The following is a 21,688-nucleotide window of genomic DNA, read 5'->3' on the forward strand; positions in this document are numbered from 1 at the left end:
ATATCATCAGTTGCCAGGGAATGAGCTAATAACTTATAACACTGGTTTCTGTATAGGTCATTGGTCTGAATCAAAAAGCTTAGATGCCATCTGAATCTGTAGTCTTTGCTTATTTTTACATATAAGTGGTATGAGTCTGATCCTCCATACTTTTCGTTTTTCTTTTCTTTTCCTGCATTAAGGGAAGGGAGAGGATACAGGGGTTGATCTACAGGACAGTTGGCTGACTGAGAACCCAGCTTCAATAAGAATGCAAACATTATGGGGCCAAAAAGGGCAGCAAGCAAGAGGGCTGTTGCCAGACTGATTGAGGCACTCGTCTGGGAGTGGGAAGAGAGTTGGAATTTTTTTCTTTTTCTGTTTTTTTTTTTTTTCTTTTCTTCCCAAGATTAAAGTTTGGTGTAGAATGAGTGGATTTGTCAGCCCTTGTGGTTGGGGGGGGTGTGTTCGGGATTACCCTTAGGAATGTTAGAAATTGGACTTTTGTCTGTGTTCTGTTTTGTGAACATAAATTGTTTCTGCCTTGGACCTTTCATCAAGGTCTCCTACAAAAGCCTTGGAATCCTGTGCAGTTCAGTACAGCAGGACTAAGTAAATGCATACTTCTAACTCCTTGTTAGAAGTGGTGCTTCTGTTAGATAAAGTACACCTAAGAAACAAGACAGTATATAAGTATCAAAATGAGGCCAGTATATGTTATTAACTTCTGCAGGTGCTCTTTGGCACTAGGCAGACTTTGAAAATCACTTCTAAATTCCTCTTCCTGAATTCCTCTTCTCTTTAGTCATAGATATGCAGATGACAAGGCTACTGTAATTGAAACTTAAACTCAGACTTTGTAATGGTGCTTTTCTGAAAACATACCTAGACGTTTTCAGACAAAGCAGAAAAAAGCTTTTTTAAGTCTACTCTGGAATCGATATTCCACAATGGACTTTGTTCTTTTCTTTCATATGCATTTTCTTGTTGTCTTTGCCTCAATCTTACAGTTATCTGAGGGCAAGTAAAGTTCTCCATAGAACTTTCAAATGCCTTGGGCAGGTGTATTATCAGAGAGCTATAACTTACTAAGGTAAAGAGAGAAAATGCTGCCATTTTAAAAGGCATATTGTCTAAACATTGCTTTTCATATAATCAGTATGCTTGGGTTACTTAAATGTGGCTAGATCTCTGAAGTTTGTATAAAATGTAGTATAAACAAACACAATGAATGTAAAATGCTCTAAAGAATGGGAATAAAATAGATGAATAAAAACTTGCATATAGTAAAGAGGAAGAGTGATGCTTAGCAGGATAGCTGAAGCACGAGGTCCTCTGTAAATTTTCCAGCTATGCCATAGATTTGCTGGGTCAAATCACATAAGGCTAGTTTTTCAATGACTCATGAACATTGCTGCCTATGTTTCAGTGCTGCAGATGAACTTGAGCTCCCAGTGCTGCTGGTTTTCACCTACACGTAGATCAGTTAGCCTAACAAGAGATCATCTGCGCTCATGCGCTTGCTCTCTCTCTCACCCAAACTTTGTGTTTTTTGTATTACTAGACTATTGCTACAGCTGTATTAGTACAGGTAATGATATTTGGGCACCTGTTTCCAAACTGATGTCACTGGGACTTAAATACATAACTATGCTCAAATAGCTGTGCCTCAGTTAGCCATTTGTAAAATGGGGGGTGAGGGGTAGAAGCACTTTCCAGGGAATCTGTAACAATGAGAGTTCAAAAACAGACATTTTCAAGTACTTACTAAGAGACATTATTACCAAAATACCTTTCCTTAAAAAGCTATTCAAAAAGGAGAACACAGCATAGGCACATAGTCAGGATGTGCCAAGTGGCTCTGTATTGCCTATTATAAACTATTTTAATCTGATGTCATTAGTGCTTCTAGTATTACTTCATTCAGTTTAGCACTCCACTTTTTGGAGGAAGGGTATAGGCTGTGGACTAAAAGGTAAAAAAACTACCTATGAAGTCACCCAACAGTTGTTCCAGGTAGAAAATAAGAATGAAAACAGTTCATGCTAGTAGTTTTAAGCTGCAGAAATGTATACTGTAATGCTGTCATTTTATTTTGTAATTTGTAATCAGCACATTTCTGTTCCCAGACTTGATGGTGAAGGTCATTCAAATTCTTTGTCAACTACTTACAAGCCTGTTTCCCTGCCTCTGACCTCTCCAAATGTAAAGCTGAATCTGACTAGTCCAAAAAGAGGCCAGAAAAGAGAAGAAGGCTGGAAAGAAGTGGTTAGAAGGTAAAGGCTTTAATTCTGTATTTAAAAACTGTCTGTGAGCTTTTTAACTTGTAAATTATTCTCAATATAAAATGTCCAGCAAGCTTGCTTAATTATTTAATTGTATAATTAATTTATAAAAAATCTAACCCCCTTACTCTTGCAGTGTTGTGAAAACAAATTGCAGTCCTAATTTGTAGCAACTCCTCACTAACTTAATGTCAGTATGACATGAACATTTTATTTGGCACAAGGGTTTTCTTTACTTATGACTTCAGTGGAGTAAAGGATGTGGGGATAAGATAAAAGGGGGAGGGAGCAGATGGCAGTGAAAAGCCCCTACAGCAGATGATTGCTTGCACATGAACTGAAGGCAGGATGGATATGAGGAGAGGAGAGGTGGATGATCTCTTCAAGGCTAAAATTCATTGTGCTTTGGGTGGTGACCTTGATCGCTGATTCCATGGAAAATTTTGTCACCTTAGAGTGAGTGCTAGAGGTGCAATTAGATTTAAAGATTTTCTGTAAAGCGAACTTTCCCTTTGAAAATGTACTGTTTCTTATTATATGGCCATTAACACCCCAGTATCTTTTCTGCAACCTTTATGATGTCTACTACTTGAAACTAGAAATTATAATCTGGCTTTCCTTTTTTTGTTTTCTTTATCAAAAAGGAATACAGCATGAACATACAAATATCAGATGCTTTGGGTGCACTTATGATGCCCTCCTGCTTTTGTGTTCTGCAATGGTAGTGACCAAATATGCTTACTTTAGAGAATTTTAGGCTATGTGCAAAGAACGCAGTTGTACAGAGGATTTCATGTATTCAGATTAGTGGAAGCCACAGACTGTTCTAATATAAAGGTTAGAAAGGCAATTTAATCTGAAAATTTAAGTGTTTGAACCCTTAAGAGAGTTGGTTCAGTCTCTGCCTTTTGTTGTGTTCGCAAATGGGGTTCTCTGCTGTGACATGACCTTGCTAAATGTATGGTTGCAAACTGCCCACCACTTGGTGAGTCATGCAGGCATGAAACTATTAAACAGGCAGCTTACTTTTTCAGGGCTGCACACAGACCCCGCCATTGACCCTGGAGCTACTCCATCTCTCCTCCTGGGTCTCTTGAGTCTCGTAGGCTCAACTCAATTGCTTGGTTGGGTATTCTCTGCTCTTCTGCTGGAGGTGGTAGGGTTCTAGAGATGGCATCCAAAACCCGACCTTTCCTTATCCCTGAGGAATCGGGCCTTGTGTCATAAAGAACGTGTCCATAAAGTGTTCTGCACTGGTGTTTGCTATGCCCTGACTAATCGAAGCATGCATCCTGCCAAAGAGCTTCTTGGTGGCTTTAGATGCGTATGCAAAATGCCCGGGAGCTGCATGCCTCCCTCTCCTAAAGTCTCTCCTGGTCTCAACAAGAATTCTTCTCCTCCCCTCTCCCCTTGAGTAACCCCCTGGCAAGAAGGGATGTCTGTCAAAGAAGTAACCAATGAAAACATCCCTTCTGCCCTTGACAGGCAAGTAGGGAGAGTTTTGAAAGACCCTCCCCCTAGCAACACTCTGCAGCCAACACCAATTGAGCAATTTCAGCTGCAGAGAGGAGGGCGCTGCTGTTCGGGAGCAAAAAGGTACTGTTTTGGGCACTTTTCAAGGTAAAAAAACCATCAAGCTTGGCGGGCAGGGAGGGAAACAGCAGTGGGTAATGGGTGGGTGGGGGCCTGGGCACTGGGGTGAGCTCTCCTGGAGGAGGAATGTCTCCATGGGTTGGTGGCATAGGCTTCCTAGTGGGCTGAGGTGGAAGCAGACCAAGGTATGGTTCGGAGCCCTGTGAGTAATGTAGGAGTATTGTGAAAGTTAGGTGATGATGGAAGCTCTGGTTTGGGGAGGGAGTGACTGGGATGTCTAGCTTGAGAGAGGAGCCTTGGGGGTGGAGGGGGGAAGAAAGCACAAAGCATGAAACAGCCTTGGGAGGAGAGCTGGGTGCATGCTCTGAGGACCTGGTTTCTGGGGATGGGGAGGGTTGTAGCATGCTTTTCTGGCAGGAGAGGGGGAAAGAAGAAAACAGCTTGGCAAGATGAGGTGATGCTTTAGAACATTTCCATGTATTTAGATGTGTTTAAAATAAAATGGGTTTCCTTTAAGTCTTATTAAGTGAGAAACAATTTCCTGAGGATCAAGTTACTTAAAAGTTTCCAAGACGGGAATAACTAGGTGAAGCTGGCAGCCTTTTCGGGGTGGTGGTCATCTGTACAGTGTTCAGAGGCACCTGCACTGTGATCACAGTGGTTTCTGAAACCCCTTTGAATCCCCTCTAATGTTGAACTATTGCAAATCACTGGCAAGCTTGAAAGCGCTATATGCGCTTGAGAGGTCCAGCCTTTAAAGTCTGGGGACAGTGGTGGCCCAGAGACACCTTGGCTGGGGTCTGGATGCAAGCATAGCTCGTGTTCAAAGACTTCCCGGTACTGTATGCCTGCACTGACCCACCAATGCCATATGAATTAGAAAAATCCTAAATTGACTTATTTTGCTGAACACATGGGTTACAGTGTTGTGGCCTGACAGTGAGCCTGCTTCTGAAAATCTGTGCTGCCTTCTCAGTGGCTTGCAGCAGCTCCTTAAATCACAGAAGTGCACAATTTAACAGTCTGCCATCCGCCGTTGTGTAGTGTCACCAATAAACTTCCAGATCTCGAGGTCTGAGAAAGGTGGATACTAAAAGGTTTGTGAATGCAAGTGGTATTACAGAGCTGATCACTGGGAAAAAATTGGAAAACAACCTTCTCCTTGCTATAAACCCTGGCTATAAATTATTAAAGTAGCTAAGCCATGGTCTTTTTTTATTTGAAGCAGTGCTATCTATGTAAATTTAGATTGATAAGCTAAGGATTTGTCTCGCTTTGAAGGTACACAAGATAAGATAAAATCCAAAAGTGTTTCTGAAGCAGTGTGAGGCACATACATCTGTGTTACAACAGTGGTGGAATAAATGCTTCTGGAGAATCCTCATCAGGTACTGAGGATGATGAGTAATTTGAGTGGGGGGGAGTTTTAGAGAGGCTCCAAAGGGTGAAGAAAATATCAGCAGAAAACCACTTGCTGCCCTGAAACTTAAGAATACTGCTTCAGCCACCTGTCAGACAGCAAGGGATTTTTGTATGCCTTTAAAGTTTGAATACATTTCACAGATTTGTGATCTTTGTGATATAGGTCAAAGAAATTATCTGTCCCAGCTTCTGTCGTATCTAGAATAATGGGAAGAGGTGGGTGCAACATCACAGCAATTCAAGATGTCACTGGTGCCCATATTGATGTTGATAAGCAAAAAGATAAGAATGGAGAGAGAATGATCACTATAAGGTACAGTATCTAGAAATGAAAGTCTTGAGTTAGTCCACAATGTCATTTATTAAGGTGGTTTTCTTTTTAAGACGGAACATGTTTAGCTTCTTGATCCTAGAATAGAACATATATTATTGCTGCCAAGATATGCTGAAGGTCTACTTCTTCAAAGATAATCCTTAAGATACACAAAAGTCAAGAAATAACTTATTGGAGTAAACATGCAATAGACTTGCAGATCAGTATAAAATGGAGGCTATGGAATGTTGCACTAAGTGGGGTTTCCTTTTGCAAAAGATAAATAAGTTTGTATTTAATCTAGGGGTGGTACAGAGTCAACACGATACGCAGTGCAACTCATCAATGCCCTTATTCAAGATCCTGCCAAGGAACTGGAAGACTTGATTCCAAAAACTCACATAAGAACGCCTGCTTCAAGTACCAAATCAATCCATGCAAATTTTTCATCTGGAGTCAGCACTGCAACTGCTTCAAACAAGAACTCCTTTCCTCTCGGAGCACCTCCCCTAGTCACATCGCAGTCATCAACACTATCTACTTTCCAGCCTACTAACAAATTAAACAAGAATGTCCCAGCGAATGTGCGCTCATCTTTTCCAGTGTCTCTTCCTCTAGCTTATTCTCACCCTCATTTTGCCTTGCTGGCTGCCCAAACTATGCAACAGATCCGGCACCCTCGCTTACCTATGGCCCAATTTGGAGGAACATTTTCACCTTCACCGAACACTTGGGGACCATTCCCAGTGAGACCAGTTAACCCTGGCAGCACAAACAGCTCTCCAAAGCATAATAGTTCAAGTCGTGTAGGTAGTCAGAATGGAAATATGTTACAGACGGAGTCTCCTGGATTAGCTACTTCTACTTGTCCCATTACTGTCTCTTCTGTAGCTGCTTCCACCCAACCGCTGTGTGTAACCAGTAATCGGACTCCCTCTTCGGTCAGAAAGCAGCTGTTTGCCTGCGTTCCCAAGACGAGTGTTGCAGCAACAGCAATCTCAACTGTGACGAGCACCTGTAGCACTCTGCCTTCAGCTTCCTCTGCCCCCCCAAACAATGGGCAAGTGCCCACAGCATTTCTGCCATCTAATGCTCCACAAACCCAACATTCTGCACTTAAAGCGGACTCTTTCTCGGCTGTCTCAGCACCCAAAGAGAAGGTGTCGACACCAGACCAGCCTGCTGCAAATGCGTGCGCATCATCTTCAGTTGCAAGTAGTTGCAGTATGTCAGCTAGCAGCAATTCCGGAGTCACTGAAACTCACCCGTCGAGCAGCCCTGCACCACTAAATAGTGTCCAAGATGAAATACTGCCAACCAGCATGTCAGAGATAAATCCTTCCATGTCAATGCCTTTTTCATCCAGCTCAGAAACTGCTCCTTTAAGCTTAGCATCACCCAGGTCAGTTGTTGCAGATAATCAGGACAACAGTAACTTACCTCAAGTAGCTGTACCAGCACCTCGAGTTACTCACAGGATGCAGTCCAGAGGTTCTTTCTATTCAGTGGTACCAAATGCAAACCTCCATCAAGATCCTCAGTCTATTTTTGTTACGAATCAAGTTCCTTTAACACCTTCTCAAGGTCCACCTGCTGCAGTGCAGCTTTCATCAGCCATGAACGTTATGAACGGTTCTCAGATGCACATTAACCCAGCAAACAAATCATTGCCTCCTACCTTTGGGCCAGCAACGCTCTTCAATCATTTTAGTAGTCTTTTTGATAGCAACCAGGTGCCAGCTAACCAAGGATGGGGAGACTGTCCACTCTCTACCCGAGCAGCAGCTGACCCATCTTTCACTGTTCAGTCTACCTTTCTGAATAACTCTGTGCTAGGACACATGGAAAACATGCATCCTGACAACTCCAAGGCTCCTGGTTTCAGGCCACCTTCCCAACGGGTTTCGACTAGTCCTGTAGGTAAGTCATTAAGATCATGCACTGGGCAGAATTCTTTCTCCAACCATTACACCTTGATCATCTCAAACTGATTGAGAAGTAGTTCACAAATGACAGTTAGAGAATACTAATGTAATGAGGATGGCCTATTTTTTCCAAGTGCTCTTTAAAATGATGATTTTTCTCCTCTTTTCTTCAGCTCTTCTAGGATGTTAGGTGTTGGGAACATTGCAGACATTGCATTGCTTGTCCTCTGTAAGATACAGGAATGCTTCCACCTGTTTGTAGAGTTCGGAGTAGCATTGATTTTAGGTTTTGGGTTGGATTGGAGCATATGGTTGGGTGATACCAAACCTGAAACAGCGGGGCCAGGACTCTTGACAGGTTCCAGCTGCAGGAGTGACTGCATGCAGTTGTTCAAGATTTTATCTGAGACTCCAGCATGACTCAGGGTAAACTCTTTGTACTTTTTGTCTCTTGATATGGCTCTGGGATTTTAATAGGCTTATGTTGTGCTTTGTGAAGTTGGTGTGCTACTGCATGGTGTGTTTTAGTAGGAAGTTACTGTCCTTCTGCTGCTAAGTATAGCAGTTCAAGCTTATCTGCATTTATTTGAAATGGATTAGGAACACTCACAGTAAGCTCTCTGCCCTTGCTGTGCTCTGCTTAAAGGGTTATTATCATCTTAGCGTTCAAACTATGTTGCAGGCAACTGGCTGCACCCATTTGGCTGGAAAGGACCCTCAAGAGGTCTAGTCTGTGCCACCCTGTTCTCCCCTTCATTCTTGCCATAATGGCTTTATGGTTCCTTGAAGCTGGGTAGCTAGAGAGCCTTGCTTTGAAGTTGTCTTTACTCCGCAGTGTATATTAGATATTTGGGCTAACCCTTCAGGACTTGAATGCTGGACTGGGACAAGTCAAGTAGTTTGACTTTCAGACTAAAGGAGAAGGGGGCATTTGGAAGACATGGTGGTGAGGAAAGATGATTTTCAGCATTCCCATTCCTCTCAGTTGATTTACAGACGTGCAGGACTTCTGAAAACCAGAACACTTCTTTCTGACTAGCTTTAACCACAAAACTGGGATGTTTGCTATGACTGTAGTTTTCTTAATAGTTTAATTTAGGCTGTATAGCTCCACAAAGTGAGTGAATACCTAGAGTTCTTGTGCCACGTCCAGTCCCAGCACAGTAAGCAGAACCAGATGTAACTAAGGCTGTGGAAGGTAAAGTAACTGGACCTTGTTTGTCAGATAGGCTGCCAATAAAAGAATTGCCAGACCTTCCTCAGCAGACTCCAGAAACACTTTACGTTGGCTCAGCTTTTTCTCTGCAGTGCTCTAAACTGGCGGTTGGCTGTTGCTGGAATAGCCCCTGGGGAAGGAAGCTTAAGGCAAATGGGATCTGCTGATTTTTTTTTTTTTTCTGATAATCACATCCTGCGTATACAAAGACAGCTGACTGGGACTTCCCATAGCAGCAAAAAATTTTGCTGTTCCCTTATGCTAAGGTTATCTGTTTGTCACTGGGAAAAATTTCTTGGTCCTTTATATATCCTTAAATGACTGTAAGTATTTAAAAGGTAGTCTGAATCTGTTTCTTCCCTGAGTGAGGAAGGTTAGGTAGATACTCAGGGAGAGCTCGCACAGTTGACTTTGGGGAGATACATGTGAAGTTCTCAACTGATGTACAAAAATGTTTTGACAGAACACATTTTTTCTGAGCTGGAATTTGATTAGGATATTGCAAATAGGTAGATGTGCCAGTGAAAATTCTGCCTGGCAGGAGGTGGCTGGTTAGTCAGGTCCTGAGTTGATTCCTTTAATGTCGTTTAATACTGCTTTTGATCACCTTTGTTTCAGAATCTAAATTCTGTCACACAGGAGGAGGGGGGCGGGATTAGGGGAGCCTGGGAAGAAGGGGGTGTTTTGAAGGTGTGAGAGTGAGTAAAGGAGCGGGGACGGTAGGCTGAGGACCTCTCTGATGCCTTCCCTTGGAGTGTTAGTGTGGTCCTGTGGTCTGTCCACCGATCTCACTGGCTGGTCCCAGGGGAACAGACCTTTCCACTCAGCTCAGCCTCCAAGGTGGGTTGAACTGGGGACTACCTTGGCTGTTTCCATAGGGTTCAATGGCAGGGTTTCATGAGATTTTGAGAAGGGGGGAAAAGGGCCAGTTACTGCTGGCTTACACTTTGGCCAACAGCAGTGCGATGCACAAGGAGAAGTCTGGGCCTTGCCTGGTAATTCAGTACACTTTTGTGTGATGAGAGGGAGTAGTAATGGCCATCAAAGCAGGTGGACACCAATCCCCTAATCTCAGCTGTGACTCTACACCTGATGGAGCAGAGGTTTGTCTTTGTGCCTGTCTTGCACAGTTGGGCTGTGGCAGAATTTTCCACAAATCAGCATCTCTTGGTAATCACCTTTAAGCTGATTTGGTAGAGATTTAATATAATTTGATTGTGCAGTAAACCAGCTTTTTCTTAACAAGTTGTCACCTCAGGGTAGAGTTTGGGTACTCTGCTTTTCCTATTCATGGGTAAGCTCAGTTGCAGCTTGAGTTTTCTCTGATTCACCGATTCCTTTGAGGCACAGATACACGTGCAGATCTCCTCACCGGCTGTGGATCTGTTCTGGAAATGGCCTTTTGTTTCACTTATGTCTTAGATCTCTTGTCCTAGCAGCTTGCAGATTGAGGGCAGACTTAGCCGAACCATTTGGGGAAGCTGTGGAGAAGACCAAAAGAAGTCTATTTGTTATTTCTTTCCTTTGCATTTTAGGAAGGGGTTTGAGACCTTGCTCACGTGCCATTAAAAGGTATCACAAACTTGACGTATGCCAGCTTAGGAAGCAGCACATGAGTATGAAGTTGCATGAAATTGCTGGGCTCCCTGTTTTACATGGAGTGACCAAGTGTTGCGGCTGTTTCTGTGAAGGTGGAGGTAGCCCTTGCAGTAACCAGTTTCTGCAGAAGTGCCTGGGGGCTTTGGTAAAATGAATTTTGAGCAGAGTTTGTGTGAGATTGATACACCAGTCTCAAGAGCTCAGTTACGCTTTCAGAGCGTGATGAAGAGTTTGAATTCATGGCCCAAGTAACTGCAGAGTATGATATTGCAAAATATTTTAGTATTAAAAAAACCTGATTTTGTTGGTAAGTACATAAATAGGAAACTCATTACTGAAATCAGGATTCTGTAAGACATTGTTCATAGAAGCCATTTTTAATATTGAGCAAAGGTTTTTTCATTCACTTTTATGAAAGGCAAGATAATGATAAAAAGTGTTCTTTACAAGTTGAAAACTGACTACTCTGTTCAATTTGTGCATGTCTGGCTGTCACGCTTCCTTCAACCTGTGGAAAATACACAGCAGTGCTGAAATGGTCTTGGCTGTACAGTCATTGCACTTTGAAAGCTGTGTACCCATCCTACCAAGCCTTGAAAAGACAGAGCTGGGCATCTCTGCAGAAGAGCTATTTTTGTCGTAATCTCTGCCTTGTTCTCTGTTTAGGAAACCAGCAGTCCCCATGGGCAGCAGCAGCTCTGTTACCCCTTCTGTATGGGGCAGAGGTTTGTCAGCCAGCTGAAATCTTGTTTTTGATGTGTGGTGGAACCGGTCACCATAGGGGCCTTTTGACTGCCTCCACGTTGACTTTTGTGGATGGAGGGTTAGCAAGAGTGTCCCATTGGTAGCTCCATGGCAGGTGCACAGGAAGACCTGGAGGTGCTGCAATCTGCTTATGGCTAGGCTCCATAGCTCTAGTCTGCAGCTCTAGACAAACACAGATCAATCAAACTGTGCTTACAGGCAGCCTGTACAGACATTAGCATCCTCCTCTTAGCCATGGAGTCTTGCACTTTGTGCTGTGACAAACCCTGAAAGGTTGTCCTCCCACACTCAGGTTCCCTCGTCTGAGCACCCCATGTTATGTTGTTGGTGATTTATTTCTCCTTGTCTGTAATGGAGACTTCTCTTTTTTAACCTTTGGGGTAGGGCTAGTGGGAAAAATAGCTTCTTCAAATCCAGTGAGTCATTTCTGTCAATGTGAGCAAGTTGGATCTGGCACTTCTGGAAGCAGTAAATCAGGTTGACTTGGTTGATAATATGGGGGGGAAAAAGACCTGGCTTTCAGGAACATATCAGGGCAATGAAAGGTGCACCTCTGGCCTATGACCTAAGGTATTGCCTGTCACCACTGCTGTTTGCAGACTGCTGTGGTGTAAGTAGGTACAACCTTCAACCTTGCTCTGCAGCAATATAGGCTGGTCCTGGTTGTGGTCATTTTCAAATGTTTAAATGGTTTTGAAACTAGTCTTGTTTAATAGGCCCTTGAAACTAAACCCAAAACTCAGGTGAACATATGGCTATGCCCATTTCTGCTTTCAGGTAATAACGTGTGATAAGAGCTTTTACATTTTGGAAAAGTACTTAAAAGCTTTGGCTTATTAAAAAACTGTAATTCCCCCTTGCTAATAATTTTGTGGGACTCTGAACTTTCTCTCCATCTCTCCCTTTCTCTCACACATCCCTGTAGAAAGCAGCCCCCTCATCTGTTGTGCTGTGCATTGTCAGCCCTGTTTCTCTGGACACAGCATGCTCTGACCAATATATATGTGAATGTACCTATAGGATGGCAAAAACTGTACTGCAGCAAGCTACTTCCCTGGTGCTGGATTCCCCTGGGACTTTCAGAGAGCCCTGTATCCCTGTTTGACTTGTGTGGCTTTTTTGTAAGCAAAGGTCCTTGCCACTCCCAGCTTTCCTCCTTTGCCCTCCCTGCTAAGATATTTCCTTTCAGTGACTGAAGGGATGGCTGTTCTTGTTAAAACTTCAGGCCAAAACAGAGAGCGTACAGAAATGCCTTCTGTCGGTTTCTAAGGGAGAATCGTGCACCTGTAAAATGAACTTACTATGTGCAGATACCCCTGAAGGTGATGAGATGCTTTAATTATATTTGGAGCACTAGCTCTCTCTGGTGCTTTGAAGCAGGTTCCCAAAGAGAGATATTTAATCAAATTTATGTTTATTTCAGGCTTACCCTCTCTAGATCCATCCAACAGCTCTACAACTTCTTCTTCAGGTCCTTTGACAGGCTTTTCAGCAAACATACAAGGAGCACGGGTTTACCTTCAAGGGCCAGCGCCTGTTGGGACTCCCAGCTTTAACAGACAGCATTTTTCACCACATCCTTGGACAAGCGCAACAAATTCATGTAGGAACTTCATGGGTCTGTCTTAGTTAACTATGAATTCATAGCTATTGTCTTTAGTAGATTTGTAACTTGAGGGGAAATTACCCAGTGATGCACAAAATGCTTTCCAATTGCTTTTAGCAGCTGTGAGGATGGCATGCAGATCCTAAGCTGTACTATTTTGTGGTTTTTCCCATGTAAAATGCCACCAGTTCTGGTAACATTACTAAAGGCATATTTGGGCAAAAAAATCAGTCACTGTAGGCTCTGAAAGGAGAGGGCATAAAGCTGTGGGGGAGTGGAGGTGATTATACCAAGCTAAGGATTCCACTCTAAATAGTATGAGTGTAATATTAGGTGAAAATGTCATATTTGCCATGGCTTGAAGTTATACTTGCCTTTTTTTTTTTTTTAAATTGGGATTATTTCATGTTACTTACAATGTTCCAAAACCATAATCCGAGGTAACAGTGGGGTTACCTCCTAATGGGAAGAACATGGAAGTAGCTTTACAGAAAATATGCGTCTTTGATTCAGAATCTTAAGTGAAGAGGCTTTTCATGTCACTGCATGCAACTTCATTGCCACTCTGAGCTTAAGAACCAAAACGTTTAAATGAGTGCTCAAAGGAAGTTGGATTTCCCAAGAAGAGTCAGTGACGCTTCTGAAGTTGGTGGGACTTATGCTCTTACATTACACATGTGGCTTTGGGAAGCTGTCTAATTTCTCTTCTGCTGGAAGTGGTGGATACCAAAACCAGGCTGTTCAGATATTTATGGTATTTTGGCTGATGTTTTCACCTCTTCCTGAAACTCTTCCATGTTTCTTATTCTTTTTTGTAATTAATTTAGATGTACTGCTATGTCATGAGAATATCACATTATTCTGATGGCTGAAAGCATTTGTGTTATAAGGTTGATTTTAGAGTTAAAATAAACTCTAAACAGAATTTCTGTGAAAGACTTGAAGAATGCTTCCCAAAAAGGCCTTTAAAACCTTTTTATCATTTGCTTTGAGGTAGTATTGGGGGGATAGAGCAGGTAGCATTTATGCTCGCTAACTTTTGTGCTTTGTGTGTAATTAAGCAAGAGACATTCTTTTCAGCAGGTGAATCTCCTGTTCCATCAGTTTCCTCAGGATCATCCTCACCCCTTTCAGCTGCTTCTGCACCTCCTAGCTTGGGCCAGCCAAAAACGGGTAGTGCCAGTCAAGATCGAAAGGTACCCCCTCCCATCGGGACAGAAAGGCTTGCTAGAATTCGACAGGGAGGATCTGTCACTCCTACGCCCTTAGGAACCAACTTCACAGCTCCTGTCGGTCATAGCGGTATCTGGTCCTTTGGAGTTAACAGTGTATCTGGTAAGTCTGTTGTACAGCCCGAGGTAGCCTAAAGAAACTTCTAGGGCCTTTCAGAAGTACTACATGTGAAAAGAAAGTTGGAGAAGAGGAATAAAGTTCCACAGTCCGTAGTCAACTTTCATGTAATACGTCCTGAAGGGAAAATGGGTGTCAGTGGTGGGAAGAGTGTGTATCAATGAAAGCGCTGTGCTTTTCTTTCCTAATATAGGTGGTTCTCACACAACCTAGATTATCTGTCAGCATACACTTGTAAACCCTGAGAACAGTTCAGAAATTTTATATTAATGATACAGTCTATTGAATGATACAGAATTTAAAAAGTAAACAACTTTTGTCTGTTAAGGGGGTCCATCTCCAAGTCTGACCGTTGGCCTAAAAGGACAACTGCCTCTGTCCAAGTTTCTAGGTTGCTTTCCATCAACATATTAAAATGTTAGTTGTGATGCACCTAATGCATCCAGAAACACATACTTGTGGATGCTGATTTTTGCATTGATCTCCTCACGACTCTTGAATAGTATGGGGTGACTTCTGTTCCAGGCAGCCCCAGTATCAAAATAATTACTTTGAAGCAGCTGAAGTTTTACATTCAGTTTCTTGATAGTTTGAGGTTCTTGTGGAAAGGAGGAGCTGCAGCATTTGAGGTGTAAAATGTTTCCATTGGTAACTTTAAAGACAAATGTTTAATTGTCTTGTATTTGTTATATTTTTCAGTGAAGTCCTCCATACTTTGGTTAACTTGGTGTCTCAGTATTGCTGTAGTTTTTTTCAAAAAAAAGCTTGTATGTGCTCACAATGCTTGGAGGTTTATTGGATCTTAGCTGTTCTCCTGTGGACACCTGGGAAACTTGCAGTTACTAGTAGTCCCCATTATCTCCATACTTGTCTGGAGGATCAAGATGAATGTACATGCCGATGGCATGTGCCTGGCCAAACTTCCCTGGCCTCACCGGTCTCTCTTCTTTCCCTATTTTTGCCCCTGTCATAAGTGTAACTTTTTTCTCTGTTCCTATGGTACATGAGAGGATGTGGGAGCTGGAGGGAAGGAAAGTGTGCGTGTGTGTGTGTCGCCAGCCTTATATAGTGTTGCCTGCTGCAGCTTCTCTGTGAGAAGCCTTGATGCTACAGATAAGAGTTGTGTATTTGCATTGTCTGTAATGGGTCCTTACCCTAAAAACTGCAGATATCTTCCTGCTTTGCATAAGCTGTGGAAGGTCTGCCTTTGCTCAGACCAGAGCCCTAAGATACCTCTGCAGCTGTCTGTTTTTGAGGCTGGGGAGCCTTTGAATGTATGTAGGTGTGTGCAGCTGCTGAATTGTACTTCACAGTATCCTCAGTGAATTGTAATCAGCCATTTTCAATCTCCTCCCTTCCAGAAGGCTTGTCAGGTTGGTCTCAGCCTGTCATGGGAAATCATCCGATGCATCAGCAGCTGTCAGACCCAGGCACGTTTTCTCAGCATCAGCCAATGGAGAGAGATGATTCTGGAATAGTGGCTCCTTCGAATATTTTCCACCAACCTATGCCAAATAGTTTTGTGGATTTTTCCAAAGTAAGTTACAGAGGGTTGGATTTAGTCTATAAAATGATCAAGGACTTTCTTTGTTGTATCTCCTGTTCTGCCTGTTACACTGTGTGTGTGCCTCTTCTACCATTGCTTGCCTGCACCTAGTCCTGAACCTCCTTTCACCCCAGTACTGACTAGAAAAGGTGCCCAAGCCTGGTGGCACATTTAAACAAAACCAGAATTTGTAGATTGCAGATGTTCTCTTGTGAAGTAGCTGAATGCCTCCATCACTCTCCAGTGCTTCCTTTCTTAGAGGCTCAGTTGCTCAGAAACATTTCATAAGGCTTCCTCAGCTCTTGAGGCTGACTAAAGGTTTGCTTAATGCTTTCAGTACAAATCATGCCCATGAATATTACATGCCTTTCTTAAGGAAGCGGCAGGATGAGAGGACCACTTTTAAGTCTGTGCCTTGTATGTTAATGCTGGAAAGTAGCCTCAGGCACACAGATATAGCCAAGCCATAGTCAGCTCAGCTACCACTGGAGGAGTGTCCAGGACGATGTGCTCAACAGCAGACCTGCTCACAGCATGTTTCAGAAGGAGCTGTAGCATGTGCTCTTGGGATCTTCTAAATTGCAGAGCAGCAATCATTCAAACACGGGAAAGAAATTTCAGAATTGCAAAAAGCTGCTCTGTAACTTGCTCTTTCTGAACTGAGAGAATATTTTAGATGGCCATTAGTAATTTATAGAAAATCTTCAACTCAGCATTTTGTAGACTCAGGCTGTGTATGGGCTTTGCTGAAGCGCAGCCCCTGGATGCAGCCCTCGTACACCAAGGTTATCACGTGCTGCAGAGGTGAGAGGCGGGAACACTGAGATCACTTTGTACAGCTGCTGTGTCTGGCTTTATGAGGTCATCTGAAAGTGCTGTGCAGAGGCTGCTGCATACTGGCGAGGTGTAATTTCAGAAAAGTGGGTAAACTGACTTGAATCTCAAGCTCTGAAGAGTCACCGTATTCCATACTCTGCCTAGGTGTGCAGTGATGCCCTGTTTCCTCACAGTGCAGAGATATTTGCCAGTAGGTGAACATTACGTACGGATGTGAACTGCCTCTGTCATCTTGGCAAACATGGTACTATGGTCATCCTTCACAACCACTGTCGCTTTCACCGATGGTGCTTTCTCTTGTTCCCTCAGGGCCTACCGATTTCCATGTACGGCGGTACTCTAATACCCTCGCACCCTCAGCTAGCGGATGGCCCGGGAGGCCCCCTCTTTAATGGGCTTCATACTCCAGATCCCGCCTGGAATCCCATGATCAAAGTTGTCCAGAATTCAACAGAATGTACTGATGCTCAGCAGGTAGTGTGGCTACCTTTTTCCACCTTTGCTTACCTGGGGCTTTTTACAGTGTTGTGCTTTGTTTTGTTTTTCTTCATTTTTGGATAGGTGACTCTTTTCAGTTCTCTGACACTAGAATTGAGATCACTTGCATTGACTTTTCCCCTACAGTGTGTGTGTGTTTTTATGAAAAATGCATGGCACTATCGGTACCAAACCTTTCAGGTAAAATAAGCAGCATTTCAAGACTGCTCAGCCAGGTAATCGACTTTGTTACAAGCAAGAGGGTTTATATCTGTTCTTGTCATCTTGCAGGTTGTCAGTCAAACCTTGGCCAGAGCTGAAGAAGGCTCCCAGCCTTTGGACAGTCTGGTTGTATGTTAAGGGGAAGCCTTAAGCTTGCCCTCCAGTGATTAAATGCTCTGTTAAAGGAACCTTTATTTGTTTTCATAATAGACTTGTCTTTTTATTTCTTGCTGTAGATTTGGCCTGGCACCTGGGCACCTCACATTGGAAACATGCATCTCAAGTACGTCAACTGATTTAAGGGGGTCTATCCTTTCTTAGCCTTGTTTGGGAATCTTTATTATCTTGGAAGAACCCTGGGGATTTTTTAATGTGCCTAACTAAGCAATTTTCTGTGGGCTGTAACAAAGGAAACTTGATTGCCCAATTGTATAAGAACAAATTGATTTACCTAAAGAAACTGATTCTGTTCTCCAGTTAGTTTAGCCATTTTGAACTTAAAATCAGACGAAACTAGTGCTTCTGGCTAAACACTACTGAATGCTCCTTGTATGCAGCAGAGAACTAGCTGATTACATTATTTCAACCTTTTAGGGTGGTAAATACATGTACAATTGTTTACATACTTAAAAGGAAAAGCTGAGTAAATTTGATGTCGTACAGTGGCTCTACTTTATGTAGCCTGTATTAATGTGAAATATTTACCTGAATATTCAATAAAAGGTGAACAGTATTTATAGGTTGTGTGTGAGAATTTTGGAAGAGGCTGGATGTTGTTGTCATTGGTAGCTGCTGCCATGCCCTGCAACGCATCTTTCAGGGTCATGTAATTAGCACGTGGATGCAGTCAGGGCTTGGGGGAGAGTTTTGATCTGCAGTCGTCTGTGATACGAGGTCTGCTGAGTCCTTCCCCCTGCCAGTTGTTGGCCACTTATTTTTTTGTGTGAACGCTGTTGTGCATTATTTTTTTTCCTTCTGGATTAGTTCTGCTGCTTCTAGCACTATTTTTCCAGGTGGGTTGCCTGAGAGATCAGGTTTTGTTCAGGGGCTGGAAATAAGGGCTGAGTTGACAACATGGCAACTGATGGCATCTTAATTTGCAGAAGGTAAATAGGTAGCTCACAGGTAAATGCAGGGTTTCTTCACCTGACTTGCTGTGACCAGCTGCCTAGAAGCAGATCTTAGGAAAGCAGAGACCACTTCCCACTAAAGAAAAATGTAACATATTCAATTCTAAGCTTCTCGTAACCCTTTAAATCTGGTAAGAGCTCCTCAAGTCCTTTCTGTGAGGAAGAAGGAGATTTTTGCATACTGCTTAAGATGAACGTTCATTCTCTACGCAGGTGCAGAAGTTGTCCACTTTCTGCACTTGGAGTATGCTTATTTCTGCTTTTGCCCAGTGGTGATGCAGTAACTACACTGAATATTTGGTCCATTCCTCAAGCAGGTAACTACAGTGCACATAGTGTCCAATCTAATGGACCACTTTTGGTGGTCTCTCAGACCAGATGGAGTCTTCTCCACCTTCTCCAGACAAATCCTTACATGCAGAGTTTCCCCAGTAAAAGCATGAGGAAATAGTACTGAAAACCCAAAGTGCACAAGCAATATTCGAGTACCGCAGGCAAATAAACCTCAGAAATGCTGCTGGATGATACATTCAGATATTTTTCCTGGTATTTGAGGAAGAAGTGCAAAAAAACTGCTGCTGCCCCCCTGATAGTGCAAATGCCAAAGGAGAAACATTTGTGTTAACAGTAATTGTATTGAAAACAAATGGTATTGTAGTACAATAGGTGTTTGCTCTTGGAGTGAGTTGCAGGGGAGAGGTGAGGCGAGGCCTTAGGCCCCTCCCCCACCGATGTCGGCTCTGTGGCTGCAGTGGGCACAGCTGCAGCCTCCTGCCCTATCCGAGGGAGCCACCATCTCCCCATTCCAGAGGGCTACAGCTCCACACCAGGTGGCACTGTCTACTCCACCACGCAGGGGGGATAAGACCCAGCACAGGGATGGGGTTGTCCCTTGAACTGAATGGTGGCCTCAGCTGCCCCATCCCTGCCTAACTTAGGCAGCTCCTTCCTGAGCGGGGTCCCTTTCTGGGCTCTCCGTCTTGCAGCTTGGTCCTTGGGGGCACGGGCACCTGGGCTCTGGGGACCAGATCCAGGCAGGCCCATGGGGTGGTGGCTTTCCTGGCAGCCCAGAGCTGGAGTGGAAAAGGGAACCGCAAAGCTTTTTAGGAAGATACTGCTAGAAGTTAGGGCCATCATTGCCCCATGTTACTGGGGGGAGCAGGCAGAGGCAGTGCCTGGTGCTTGCACTGCTGGGGAGCAGGCTGCCAGCAGTGCTGCTGGGGGTGGTGGATGCAGCACTGGTCCCTCAGGGGTAGGTTATGCGCAGGCATGCCTGGCTGGAGCTGGGGGAGGCACAGGGGGCTAGTGCAAGAAGTCTGCTCCCACCCGAGTTCACCAGCCATGGGGGAAGGTACTGGGTGGCACAGCTCCCTCCAGGGGTACCCTAGGACTGCCCTCTTGCCCCCTTCCAACCTCCCACCAAAGCCCCTGGTTCAGCTGTCGAGCAGGTCCTTTGCTGTAGTGTGTGCCCCATCCCTGAGCTGGGCATGTTTCAGTTGAGCTGCAGGTGCCCACCCTATGGGTGCTGGCTCCATTGTGTGTCTCTGATAAGCTTATCTGGGGCTGGGGAGGCAGGGCTGCAGCAGGTGCAGGTTGCATAATGTTTGTGGTGCTGGGAAGGGCCTGGCCTGTGCAGGAGCTCTGGGTTTGCTGTTGCCCTGGGCTGCACTCGCTGCCGGAGCTTGGCAGGGAGCTGGTGCTCGGCTGCAGGGACAGCTGGGCAGGGGAAGGCAGACCTGGACCTGGTGCGGGGCAGCAGACAAGGCACGCAGGCTGGTGTGACCTTGGGGATTGCTGGCAGGTGCTTGGGGCACAGGGGCAGGCAGCATGTGTCCGGGGTGGGCGCTGCCCTGGGGCTGTACACCCAGCAGGCTGGCACAAGGGAGGAGGCGTCCCATTGAACCCAGCACATTGTCCTTGTGCAGGGCATAGCAGGGTGGCTTGCTGGCTGAGCTGATGGGAATGGGTCCCTGGGTACAGCTCCCCATGGTGCCAATGGGGGGGCACTCAGCCCTTGCTGTCTGATAGCTGCAGGGAGCCAGCCAGCTCTGGGCAGGGTGAGCTGGGGACCTGCCTGCTGCCTGGCCATCCAGCTTTGGCTGTGTGCCAAGTGTCCCAGGGCTGGCTCTGCCTTCCAGGCAGCGCAGGGGTGGCTGCAGTGTCAACTGCTACAGGGCACCTACGTTGAGGCTGGACCCCCTGTGCTGTCCCCTGGCAGAGCTCCAGGAGCCTCAAGGGGAGGAAGGAACAATGTGGGGAAGAGGTGCTGGGCAGGGGGCAGGATGGGTGTCAGTCTGCCATGTGGGAAGCCCCACAATGGCTCCAGAGCCAGCTGTGTCCTCGAGCGGTGGCCAAGCGCTGGGTCCTACTCCCTGCTCTGGGCTCAGGCCATGGTGCTCAGAGACGGGGGTGGGCAGTGCCTGACAGCCCCCTGCTTTTGGCAGGTACCCACATCATCTACGACCGCAAGTTCCTGCTGGAGTACAAGAATTCACCCGTGGCCAGGACCCCTCCCTGCTGCCTGCCCCAGATCCCCGGTGTCACATCCCTGGCCCAGTCCAGCCTCGTCAAGCTGGAGGAGCTCAAGGGGCAGAATGAGAGCGAAGAAGCCATGCCAGGTGAGCAGCCCAGGCACACAGCCCCTGCCTACATGCTGCCTGGGGCGTGGGGCTCCTGCCTGGCCACAAGGGCAAGGGGAGATCCCAGCTCAACCCCGGTTCCAGCTCCTGCCCCCTTTGCCTGCACATTTCTCCCAAGGCAGCCCCATCCTAACTCTATCCCTGTATCCCTCCGTACCCTTGCAGATCAAGACCAGTTTGAGATGGACAGCTGAGTTTCCGGCTCCCCATCTCCAGGCCATGGCTAGGCCTGTTCCTGGGCCTTGTGGAGGTGCTGGCACTGTGACCAGCTGGCTGCAGCCCTCTCTGATGCTGGAGATGGACATGTGACACCTCAGGCTCTAGCACAACTGGCTGGTGCAATTGCCTAGGAGCTCATGCTTGATCAATAAACACCATGAAACCCCTGTGCTGACTTGGTGCATTTCTATGTTCGGGCTCAGCTGGGTTGTCAAAGCCCTGGGGAGGGGAGCTAAGAGGAGCTGAGCAGCACCAGGAGCCCTTTGAGGGTGCAGAGGATCTCTCCCTCCTGCACTGAGACCCTGCAGGCTGGGGTTGGTGAACACAGGGCTTCAGGGTCTGCTCCCAGACTTGGCGTGCCACATGCAGCCTGCCCCAGCTGTGGTGGGGGCAGCTGGTGAGGCCTTCCTGTGAGCACAGGAGGGAGAAGGACAGTGCAGTTTGTTTGCTGTCCAGGGTAAACATTAACACTCTGGGCTTACCTGACCTGGTAGGCATCACTAGCACCATGATGTTTCTCCCTGGATCTCCCTGTCCGTGAGGCCACTCTGATCTCTTGGGTCCC

At 45.3% G+C, this 21,688-nt stretch overlaps 1 protein-coding gene across 14 annotated transcripts in view; it reads left to right on the forward strand.

The window, feature by feature from the left end:
- Nucleotides 1-21,290, forward strand: part of ANKHD1 (ankyrin repeat and KH domain containing 1) — a 118,646-nt gene extending 97,356 nt beyond the window's left edge. For 4 of the 14 annotated variants that reach the window (XM_075510200.1, XM_075510204.1, XM_075510209.1 and 1 more), the window contains 11 exons: nucleotides 2,109-2,255; nucleotides 3,750-3,860; nucleotides 5,443-5,592; nucleotides 5,897-7,512; nucleotides 12,521-12,715; nucleotides 13,784-14,038; nucleotides 15,415-15,590; nucleotides 16,746-16,910; nucleotides 17,372-17,418; nucleotides 20,710-20,883; nucleotides 21,070-21,290. In XM_075510200.1, coding sequence (XP_075366315.1) covers nucleotides 2,109-2,255; nucleotides 3,750-3,860; nucleotides 5,443-5,592; nucleotides 5,897-7,512; nucleotides 12,521-12,715; nucleotides 13,784-14,038; nucleotides 15,415-15,590; nucleotides 16,746-16,910; nucleotides 17,372-17,418; nucleotides 20,710-20,863 — 3,016 coding nt within the window. In that variant the 3' untranslated portion in view covers nucleotides 20,864-20,883; nucleotides 21,070-21,290. Of the gene's footprint in view, nucleotides 1-2,108; nucleotides 2,256-3,749; nucleotides 3,861-5,442; nucleotides 5,593-5,896; nucleotides 7,513-12,520; nucleotides 12,716-13,783; nucleotides 14,039-15,414; nucleotides 15,591-16,745; nucleotides 16,911-17,371; nucleotides 17,869-20,709; nucleotides 20,884-21,069 lie in introns of those variants that run through there. The other 10 variants (XM_075510207.1, XM_075510212.1, XM_075510208.1 and 7 more) reach the window with 8 other exon arrangements.
- The last annotated feature ends 398 nt before the right edge of the window (nucleotides 21,291-21,688 follow it).

Source organism: Mycteria americana, chromosome 8 (genome assembly GCF_035582795.1).
Source record: "Mycteria americana isolate JAX WOST 10 ecotype Jacksonville Zoo and Gardens chromosome 8, USCA_MyAme_1.0, whole genome shotgun sequence".
NCBI classification, from domain to species: domain Eukaryota; kingdom Metazoa; phylum Chordata; class Aves; order Ciconiiformes; family Ciconiidae; genus Mycteria; species Mycteria americana.